We start from the raw sequence: 11,309 nt of genomic DNA, 5'->3' as shown, positions 1-11,309 counted from the left end.
TACGTTTAACCAATGGGACGGAGACAGAGTGGCATTGGATGGGATTAGGATAATAACATGGTGAGTGTTGACAGTGATAAAGTGTGGGCTAGATATGTGGAGGTATGTAACAAACTAATTCTTTTGCAACTTGACTATGCATTCTTTTGCAACTTGAACATCATCTCAAATATATGTGCATATTATGTAGGCAAACAAGGATGCAGCTCCATATAGGCACAAGGAAGTGAAGAATTGGCAAGCTATATGTACTATATATTCAAAAGACCATGCCACAGGTGCAGGTGCAAGGACAGGAGGTGAGTGTGCTCAAGTTGGATCCGCATCCGTTCCTCAGGTGGTTGTGGATGATGATGAAGAAACTCCTGAGCTGCCTAAGAAGAAGAAGTAACGCACTGCTGATGCTATCATGAGCATGGTGGGAGAGCTTAGAATGACGTTTGAGGAGGATTTAAACTCAACTGTCCCACTACCACTACCACCACCACCACCAGCAGCAGCACCGAAGGTTACTCCTTCATCTGAAATCCTGGTTGAACTGAAGAAAATACCAGATTTGATGGGTAATGATTTGTTGATAGCTTACGGGAAGGTCACCGCCAACGAGCGCACCTTCGAATCACTCATGGCACTACCCATGAAAATGAGGAAGGCATGGTTCATGACCTTGCCTTGATGATTGGTACCATATTATTTATTGCATGTTTATGGATTGTTTGACACATAATGTATCCACTTTGTGCTATTTGTGAGACTTAATGTATCCACTTTCTACTATTTGTAAGCATAATTGTTCACTTTGTGCTATTTGTAAGATATAATGATCCACTTTGTGTTATTTGTAAGACATATGTATCCATTTTGTACTATTTTCATTCATATTACAGAGGTTATATTGTTCAAAGTCAAAAATACTCTTATTTTCACACATGTGGCATCCAAACAGGATTTGGTATTTCATCGAAACCTGAATTCTATAGCTGCATACCATGCACATCCAAACACTCTTTGTGGCATTCCATTGAATTGGTTGATTTGGTTTTCCATTACCAATTTAATTCAGAGCCTAATTCATTGCAACTATTGAAATTCATTGGCACTCTTATAGTTTCACAAAAGCAGCAGAACGACATTCATTAGGCATCAACAATGCTGATTACAAATCAATGGCAGAACCTATGGACAGCTGCGGAGGACGCCCTACGACGGTGTTCCTCGTATATTTTCGTCTCCCGACCTGGCGAAGAAACTGTTCCTCTTATATTTTCTTCTCCCACCCTGGCGAAGAAGTTGCGGACGTCCGCCTCGCCGCACAGCCGGTGCAGCCTGTCCATGGGGTCCTCTCCATCTCCATCTCTGCCTCTTCTCTTTTTTGGACCGGACGTTTTTGGAGGCTTCTTGTAGAGTTCCTGGTCGTGGATGTCCTTGAACTGCACGCTCGGAGCGACGCCGTGCTTCAAGAGCTCGTGAAGGTTCTGCACGTTCTTGAGAGCTTCATTCCTCATGTTGTCCATGTGCTCTTTCGTGCCGGCGGCGTTTCTCCCCACCTTGGTAACCCCGTAGTGGAGCTTGTATCCCTGGTCCTTGTAGTAGTGCTCGTAGCCATGGTGGGGTATGTCGTCGGGGATCTCCTTCTCCTTGCCAACGGCGACCGCGGTCTCGTAGCACCAGCACGACGCGACGTGGTTGATGGTGTACCCGCCGCCGCCGAGGAGCAGCAGTGGCACGTTGAAACTCCGGAGGTACCTCACGCACTCCGCGTGGCCTCTGACGGAAAGGTTGAACTCCCCGAGCCGGTCGCCGGAGAGCGAGTCGGCGCCGCACTGCAGCACGATGGCGTCTGGCCGGAACACCCCCATGACCTCCCTCATGATGGGCACGAACAGCTCCTTGTACCCGGCGTCGTCCATGCCGGCCTTCATCGGCACGTTCAGCGTGCGGTACTTCCCCGCGCCCTCGCCGACGTCCTCGGCGCTCCCGGTCCCCGGGAAGAAGAACGTGTCGCCCCCCTTGCCGCCGCGGCCGTACTGGTGGAAGGAGACCGTCATGACCCTGCCGTCGGCCGCGAAGTACTTCTCGACGCCGTCGCCGTGGTGCACGTCGATGTCCACGTACAGCACGCGGGGGAAGGCGGCCAGGAGCTCCCTGATGGCGAGCACGATGTCGTTGACGTAGCAGAAGCCGCTGGCCTCGCCGCTGCAGGCGTGGTGCATCCCGCCGGACCAGTTGATGGCGATGTCGGACTTGCCGCTCCCGAGCGCGCGCGCCGCGGCCAGCGACCCGCCGGCGTACCGCGCGCAGTAGTCCCACAGGCCGTCGATGACCGGGTTGTCGTTGCGCTCGTCGCCGGAGAGGGCGCCGATGTGGTGCCGCCCCGCCGTGTCGGCTCGGTAGGTGCCCGGGGTGAGGTCGCGGAGGAGGCGGAGGTAGTCGTCGGTGAGGATGCCCGCGAGCTCGTCCTCGGTGGCGGGTCTGGTGCGAAGGAGTTCCATGTCGGGGAGGAGCTTGTAGGAGGTGACGAGGCCGTGCGTCATGGCCACGCGGCGGGGCACCATCACGTGGTGCGCGCCGTAGTCCACGTTGGCGATGCCAGGGTCGTAGTAGTAGCACACGCGCCGCTTCCTGCCGTCGGGGCACGACGACGACGGCAGCGAGTTCCCTTCCATCTCCATCGCCTCGCCTCTCCGCCGCGGCCGGATGATTGAGCGATCCCTTGGCGTGAGTGAATGTGCGTGTGTTGGAATAGGATGAACGTGCACAGACGGGGTATAAAAAGGACCAGATTCGCTACGTCCAGTTCGTGTCAAGTTAGACTCGGATGGGGATTAGCGGCTTCTTCATCCGGGTGCGAACATCAGAATCAGATCTCTGGTAAAGGTTCGACGACCGTGTTCGACTCGGACAGAGACACCAAATTCAATACGCGTCGTACCAAACACGAATTTGGTGATTTCAACTTCACCGAGAATTTGCTACTAATATCGACTGTTGGATGAAACAACGGCTGAAGTCAATTATGTCGATACTCCATATCGAGCTCTCTCGACTCAACTTAACGAGTTTGTTCGACTTAATGCATTAACATAGTGAGCTTAAAACCCTAGCTTTGCTCGACTCGGTAAATGTTCGAGTTGGCTCAATAATCTTGATAAGTTCATTAAAAAACTGAACAACGTAATCAATTCATGGTGGTGTAAGAGTACAACAAGGGTGTTTCATCATCTATGGTTCATTATATAGATTATGAAAATTTTAAGATAAGTGCTCATGTATCTTTAGCCTATTAGTGTTCGTTTTTCTTTAGTGTTTACTAATGTATGAGCCAGAATATCAACCTAAGGATATTAAAGCTTAGCGACTACTCAGAACTCAACTCAATAAACCTATTTCCTTAACAAGCCAAAAACTCCAACTTGGCTTGACTTATTAGTGTCCAAGTTCGAGTTGAGTCAAGCAAAGTTTCTTAAGCTCGTGAGCTTCGAGTTTTATTCCGCCCTAACTTGACAGCCCTGACAATGTTCGATTATTTTGTAAGGAGATGTACTTCCTCCATAATCTTTTCACAATTTGAAAATTTAAAATAAATTATTTTAAAAATGTTAATGTAATTGACGGCCAATTTTCACTCTTAGATTCCTCTCGACAAATGTTATCATCTTAATATGTTTTGACTTTTTTTTATCGGTAGTTACCATACTACGTATACTAATTTATGGTTACCATCCAAATAATTCACACTTACTAGATAATTTTTACATGTATTTTTGTCACAATGATTTATGTCAAGAGAGAGCATTTGATCCACTCTAAACACGTAAAATGAGGCATATTTACACACGTTGATAAAACAACAGTAGCCACATATACAATTCAAAATATAAAAGGGAAAGATGTAAGAAAAACAAGAGCGAGCCAACTTCACCCGCCTTTATTTCTTTAACTAGTGGTGAAGGACGGAAAGAATCCGAGGCAAGGTTACACAAAGTCCAAAATAGTCTCCACTATATATGATTCCACATCGACGTCAAAATCAGCGGTAATAGAATTGATAGCAACATAGAATGTGTCTAAATTGAAAAATAATCAATAATGAATTGGTGTCTTTCCATTTTCTTAATTTTCCCATTTTGTTACGTACCATCGTACTTAGGATTGTGATGTCATTTTTTGTGAAAACTTACAAATTTTATTTTTCAAGAATATACACCTATCATCGATCACATACAAGGGATGTCAAGAAGGCAAAGTTAAGCTGCCAACAAGAGGTGATAGCTCATCACCACAAGCCTACTCTCTTAACTACCACGGTGCTACTACAAGTTCTGAAAAAACAAAGAAGGAACTACGAAAGATATTCGCGAGCCTCATCTATCGAAGAACTCCTTGATCTTCTCCGTGATGCACGCCTGGGATGCTGCAACCCGTTGAAGACCACGTCATTACAATGACTCCAAATGCACCAGAACACTAGGATGATAGTCGTCCATAGGTTCTGCTTGTGCGCCTGCGGGCAGAACCTAGATGTCAACCACTCCACAATATCTGAATCCGCCGCCGGAGCCAATCCGTCATGTCCCAACGCCGAAGGACCCACGACCAAACCTCCCGGGCAACGACGCACCCAAGGAGAAAGTGATGCAGCGTCTCCGGCTCCTGATCGCAAAGAGGGCAATCCGCAGGGGTCGGCAGACTTCTATGTTGTAACCTATCCGCCGTCCAGCAGCGACACTTCGACACCAGCCACACGAAAAACTTGCGGCTTGTAGGCACTCTGGAGCGCTAAATCTCATCCACAACTGGGGCTCTGATTGTCCTAACGAAGAATGCATCGTAGGCTGACTTGGAAGAGTAGCAGGCATCGCCAGTCCACCTCCACACCAGCTTATCTTCTCGCCCCGGGGCGAGAACGACAGCGGCTAGTCTGTGCCATAACAAGAAGAACTCATCCAGTGCTTGCTCACCCAGGTCTGGACCACAATCCGTGAGCCAGCCTCCAGCCAGCCCGTCCTTGAAAGAACGGGCATTCGCCCTTCGCTTGGAGACCAACAACAACACATGAGGAGCGATATCTTCCACCTTATCTCCTCCAAGCCACCGGTCTTTCCAAAAACGTGCCCGCTCTCCATTACCCAACTCGTAGTAGGTGGCTGAGTAAGAATCGCGGAGCAAAGGCTGGGGAGCTGGATGTTAAAGTCTGCCCAATCCTTAGTGGGATCCACCTTCTGAAGCCACGGCCACCTGCACCTGAGCGCCATGTTGAGGAGCTTGAGGTTCGGAATCCCCAACCACCCAACAACTTTGGCAAGGCCGCTTTGTCGCACGCCACCAAAGAGTGTCCTCCCTTGACCTCCCTCCGGTTTTTCCAAAGGAAGGCCCTACAGATTTTGAGAAGCGCCTCAAGAACCTTGGGACTTGGGAGGAATGTCCAACGACATCATGGCGTAAATGGGGATCGCACACAACATCATATGTACAAGGATCGTCCTCCCACCCCTGGTGAGGAGGTTCGCACACCATGGTTGCAGCCAGCCAGCCGCACTATCCACTAGGGGCTGAAGCTGGGCTGCTGTGACCTTTCGAAGCCCCATGCGGTGACCCAGCATACCACTGCATGTTGTAGTATACAAGTCGTTGATATGATCTTTGTGAAGGGGCTTCCTCACAAATTGCCATATCCCTCAGAGTGGTACAACAGAAACATTGCAGGTCATAACACTCCTTACTTTATTACAAACATTGTCTTAACAAGTTGGTATTCTCACAGGTCCTATGAGAACACCCTAAGATACTACTTAAGTACGATTACAACTCATAACAAATATAAAGAGCTCAACAACTTATTTAGGTAAGTTTCTACGTTGCTCGGCTCTATGATGCTAGGGTATGTCACTACTCCTCCACCTCCGTGTCATCTGGTCCGTAGACTATCCCATAGTCTACGCCTTCCACTCCGCCGGTAAGATCAGGTTCTTCGTAGACCAGCTCGTAGCTTCCTTCTGGTGCTCCATTGTTGATGGCCTCCACTTCCGGATCACAGTCTAGCAAGGGTGTCGAAAGAAAGTGAGTACAAAGGTACTCAGCAAGTTCTAAAAGGATAAAAAGGTGTTTGATGCACTAGCTACGACCATTGATGAGGAAATCTCCGGTCAATGCATGTTTTGCAATCATTTCTTCAAAAGGTTGCTTTTATTATGAAAACTATGCCCGTCAGTCTTCACATGTTGACTAGAACTTCGTGGAGTTCCTTTCCTTCCGCGTTCGCAGTTCCCTTCCCGGAACAAGGATTGACAGCCACAATTTGATACACTCTGCAGAGGTGCGTTACTTTTCCCACAAGAGATCTCACCCTTTTTGCCATCCGCAGGGACTTGCCCCCGTTCACACTTCCTTTGGTGTGAGGCTAGGTATAAAGATCCAAGCCCACACCGCCTTCTCCGCGACTGCAAACCCACCCTTTTGTCCAACCGTACACCTCCAGTAGACTTCCCCCGATAATACGGCTTTACTCATGGTGTACTCCGGACAATCCTTCATAGATGGTAGAGATTAACATCACTAATGGATGGGGATTTAAAAGGATTTCCCAACCTATTGCGGCAGTGCCTCCAACACCCCACCGTCTCTACCAATCCGTTGGCGTGCAGAAGGGAAAAGATACGACCGGCTTCCCAGAGCCATTATAGATCTCATGGTCAACGCGGTTTGTACGGCGCTAGAATCACTGGACGGCATTGGTAATTTAATCCTAGGGTGATATAACCCATTGCAATGGAACCTCCACCATATCAACACATACCATGGTTCCATTGCCAACCACATAAGTCATATTCATAGTTGGAAAATAACATTTCATTTGCGATGCAGGAATGATAAGTATATAGCTTTGCATTAAAGTAGTAGAAAATAATCAAGTTGACATGAGCAAGGGTGAACTTGCCTGTGGACTGCGAGATAGTGCAGTTCAATGCAGTTGATGGAACCTAGACCTCGGGTTCTGTAAGAAGCATCATTGTCCGGTAAGGACAATGTTATAAAATCCAAATAATGCAATCATGGATGTATTATTTTATGTTGAATCCCTTTCCCCGTGGAGTTATTACAATTAAGGGTTGTATTAAGATTTATGTCTTTGACGGTAATTTACAATTGATTTAAAAGTATAAACCATTTTAATTCACACAAAGTACAACAATTCAAAGTAAAACTATTTACTTGGTGATTCCTTTAATCATTCCAAAAATAGTTGAAAATTATAGAGTTACCTTTATAGTTTTTTTTGAAATAAAAAGGAATATAATATTTTTACGGGAAAATACTCTTTTACAAAAGAAATGACTTGGAATAATAGAATTTCATTTTGAAATGTTTGAAAATAAGTATTTGAACTTATTTGAGATTTTTCCTTGAATTTTAAATACAAGGAAATAATAATTTTAAATTCCAAGTTATTATTTAAATTCTTAAAATTCATAATTTTGAATTTGTTTCATAAATTCCATTTCATATTTTATTCTTGTTAAGATTTATTTTTCATTCATAAATCCAATTTTTATTGGATTTTTAGAGTTGATTATGATTTATTAAAATTTGGTAAAGTTTTGGTCTTTTATTAAATGTAAAAAGACCAAAATACCCCCTGGACCCATATTGGGCCCAGCCCAATAACCTAAACCCAGGGACGGCCCAATAAGGCTGGCCCCCTTTTGGGTTCGGTGGCGCCGAAGCGGCCCACCTCACTCACTCTCACTCGGCCCTCTCACTCGCTCGTCTAACCCTAACCGTCTGGCGACTCCCGTGGCGATGGCGTCGCCGCCATGGCCGCCGCCTTGCTCCGGCCATCGCCGGCCTTCTCCGCCGTAGCCACCACCCGATCCTGAACCGCCGTGAGCAGATCTATCGATCTATCCGCGCAGTTTCTCCCTTCTCGTCCTCTTCTGGCGAATCGCCTCCGATCTGGATCTCGTGGAGAATCGCCTCGACGAACTCCGGCGAGATCTCGCCCTCGCCGACGATGAGTACGTGCACGGGGTTGACCTCGGCGCGGGTGCTGCTTGCAGTATTCGTGCCGTCGCCTCAGGTGCTGCTACGGTGGTGCTGGTTCGTGTCCGGGTTCGCCGGCGTAACGTCGGCGCCTACCCTGGATTTGCAGCTGTTAGGGCCGCGCGAGCACTGCCTCGCCATGCCCTAGCCTCCGCTTCCAGGCGCAAGTAAGTGTTGTCTCACCTCTACCTCTTCTGTGCGCCTCCCATGCTTCTGTTCTTCTTCCTCCTCATGTTCTGCTGCTCTCTGGTGATCCTGTGATCACACAGAGCCATGCTATTCCTATGCAAATTGCCTGTGCTTCTGTTAATTGCAAGTTCATGGCCCAATTACCATTTACTGGTACTGGCACATGCTGCTTTGCTTCTCTGCTGCTCCTAGCATGCTCTACACTTGCCATGCTCTACTGTGCTTGCTCAAGAGCTAACTATGCCATGCTATGCTTGTCTAGGTGTACTTGTGTTGCATCTGTGACACTTGTGTGTGTGCCAGTGGTGTCTGTGATATGCTTCAGTGCTACCTATGCAAGCCAATGATCCATTGGATCATTCCTTGCTTGTTGGCTAACCTCTCTGTGTAACTTGGCTTGCTATAATTGATCCATTTGATCAATTGATTGTCAGTGATTGCTTACTGGCTAATACTGTGGCTATATGAATCAATTATCTGGTGATGCTGATGCTCAAGCATCACTGTGCTGTTGCTTACTTGTGCTGTTGCTCATCTTAGCTATCTAGACTTGCTCTAGTGGCTATGAATTAAATTGTGTTGTTTAACCGTATGCTACTGTCATGCTTAGCATGAATCTGTGATAAATTCATGCTTGTATTACTTAATTTCGATGAAGCTGCTTATGCGGTGATGATTTAAATGACTTGCTTGTATATGAATTTGTTGTTCATGATTCTTTTACAAGCAATTAGAGTCCGAATCCATTTACGGATAGTGATGTGATCTATTTGGCTTTCTCATAATTGGTGCTAAGTGTGATGTGACCTCGGTAGCCTTGCTACCGATTGGTTGCTCACATGGTTGGTTGGATCTTGTTGGCTACTCATCTTTGCTTGCATATTTGGGGATCATACTAACTATGAATGCCAATATGCTTGCACTGTGAAGAAATCTAGGGTTTCGATGGTTGCATACTTAGGATTTTCTGTGTAGTCTATATTAGCTGCTATTTATTGTAACTCATCTATCGGTGCTATCTGTGCATCAGATCTTGCTTATGTGCACAAGATCTGTATCTGGATGGTTTCTATTTTGGTGGCTTTTTAGACTAACAATGATCCTTGGTGAAAACCAAGTGATGATTCACCCTGTTGAGCATCTTCTCAACCCCATGACTATGTCATGCATATGATGGATTAGATCCATTGGATCTTTTCCAGGAACTAGGTATACCTTGTTCCAGCTCCTAGAAAGAAATGTTTTGTTGATGCGGACTTGGGTTTGTTCACGGCTCTTCACCTCCGGATCTTGGATGATCTTCTAGGTCACCATGATTTACGGTGGCTTAAGTGGTTGTGTGTGTTGGTTCTGTTCTTGCTCAAGAACTGGATGAATCGAGCTTGTTCTTGCTTCACCCTTACATGGTGAATCTTTATCCGGTCGATCGGTTATGATTTCTAGGGTTTGTGCCCCTTTTATATGAACCCTGCTTCTATCCCTGTATTGACACACAAGCCTGGCTTGCTTGGTGACTAATCTGTTGCATGGCCTTGCTGTTGCTGCCCAGCACACTTGAGCTGTGTGCTCTCTGATGGCGTGTATTTCACACGTTCGTTGGGCAACCCCAAGAGGAAGGTATGATGCGCACAGCAGCAAGTTTTCCCTCAGAAAGAAACCAAGGTTTATCGAACCAGGAGGAGCCAAGAAGCACGTTGAAGGTTGATGGCGGCGGGACGTAGTGCGGCGCAACACCGAGATTCCGGCGCCAACGTGGAACCTGCACAACACAACCAAAGTACTTTGCCCCAACGAAACAGTGAGGTTGTCAATCTCACCGGCTTGCTGTAACAAAGGATTAACCGTATTGTGTGGAAGATGATTGTTTGCGAGAGAAAATAGTAAAACAAGTATTGCAGACAGATTTGTATTTCGAGTATTAAAGAATGGACCGGGGTCCACAGTTCACTAGAGGTGTCTCTCCCATAAGATAAAAGCATGTTGGGTGAACAAATTACGGTCGGGCAATTGACAAATAGAGAGGGCATAACAATGCACATACATGACATGATAAGTATAGTGAGATTTAATTGGGCATTACGACAAAGTACATAGACCGCCATCCAAGCTGCATCTATGCCTAAAAAGTCCACCTTCGAGGTTATCATCCGAACCCCTCCGGTATTAAGTTGCAAAGCAACGAGACAATTGCATTAAGTATGGTGCGTAATGTAATCAACAACTACATCCTCGGACATAGCGTCAATGTTTTATCCCTAGTGGCAACGAGCACAACACAACCTTAGAACTTTCACATCCTTTGTCCCAGGTGTCAATGCGGGCATGAACCCACTATCGAGCATAAGTACTCCCTCTTGGAGTTAAAAGTAAAAACTTGGCCGAGCCTCTACTAGAAACGGAGAGCATGCAAGATCATAAACAACACATGTATAATAACTTGATAATTAACATGACATAGTATTCTCTATCCATCGGATCCCGACAAACACAACATATAGAATTACATATAGATGATCTTGATCATGTTAGGCAGCTCACAAGATCCGACAATGATAGCACAATGGGGAGAAGACAACCATCTAGCTACTGCTATGGACCCATAGTCCAGGGGTAGACTACTCACTCATCACTCCGGAGGCGACCATGGCGGTGTAGAGTCCTCCGGGAGATGATTCCCCTCTCCGGCGAGGGTGCCGGAGGCGATCTCCTGGATCCCCCGAGATGGGATCGGCGGCGACGGCGTCTCAGTAAGGTTTTCCGTATCGTGGCTCTCGGTACTGGGGGTTTCGTCACGGAGGCTTTAAGTAGGCGGAAGGGCAAGTCAAGAGGCGGCACGGGGGCCCACACCATAGGCCGGCGCGGCCGGGGGTGGGGCCGCGCCGCCCTAGGGTTTGGCCACCCCGTGGCCCCTCTTCGTCTCGTCTTCGGACTTCGGAAGCTTCGTGGAAAAATAGGCCCCTGGGCTTTGATTTCGTCCAATTCCGAGAATATTTCGTTACTAGGATTTCTGAAACCAAAAACAGCGAAAACGACAAGCGGCACTTCGGCATCTTGTTAATAGGTTAGTTCCAGAAAATGCA

At 47.0% G+C, this 11,309-nt stretch overlaps 1 protein-coding gene across 1 annotated transcript; it reads right to left on the bottom strand.

Annotated features, from left to right (window-relative positions):
• Window positions 1–1,163: 1,163 nt before the first annotated feature.
• On the bottom strand, window positions 1,164–2,672 carry LOC124663591 (histone deacetylase clr6-like). The gene has a single exon (XM_047201276.1). It carries the CDS (start codon window positions 2,670–2,672, stop codon window positions 1,164–1,166), a length of 1,509 nt encoding a protein of 502 aa, XP_047057232.1.
• Window positions 2,673–11,309: the final 8,637 nt, after the last annotated feature.

This window comes from Lolium rigidum, chromosome 6 (genome assembly GCF_022539505.1).
Source record: "Lolium rigidum isolate FL_2022 chromosome 6, APGP_CSIRO_Lrig_0.1, whole genome shotgun sequence".
Lineage (NCBI taxonomy): Eukaryota > Viridiplantae > Streptophyta > Magnoliopsida > Poales > Poaceae > Lolium > Lolium rigidum.
This window is presented reverse-complemented; position numbering and strand designations above follow the sequence as displayed.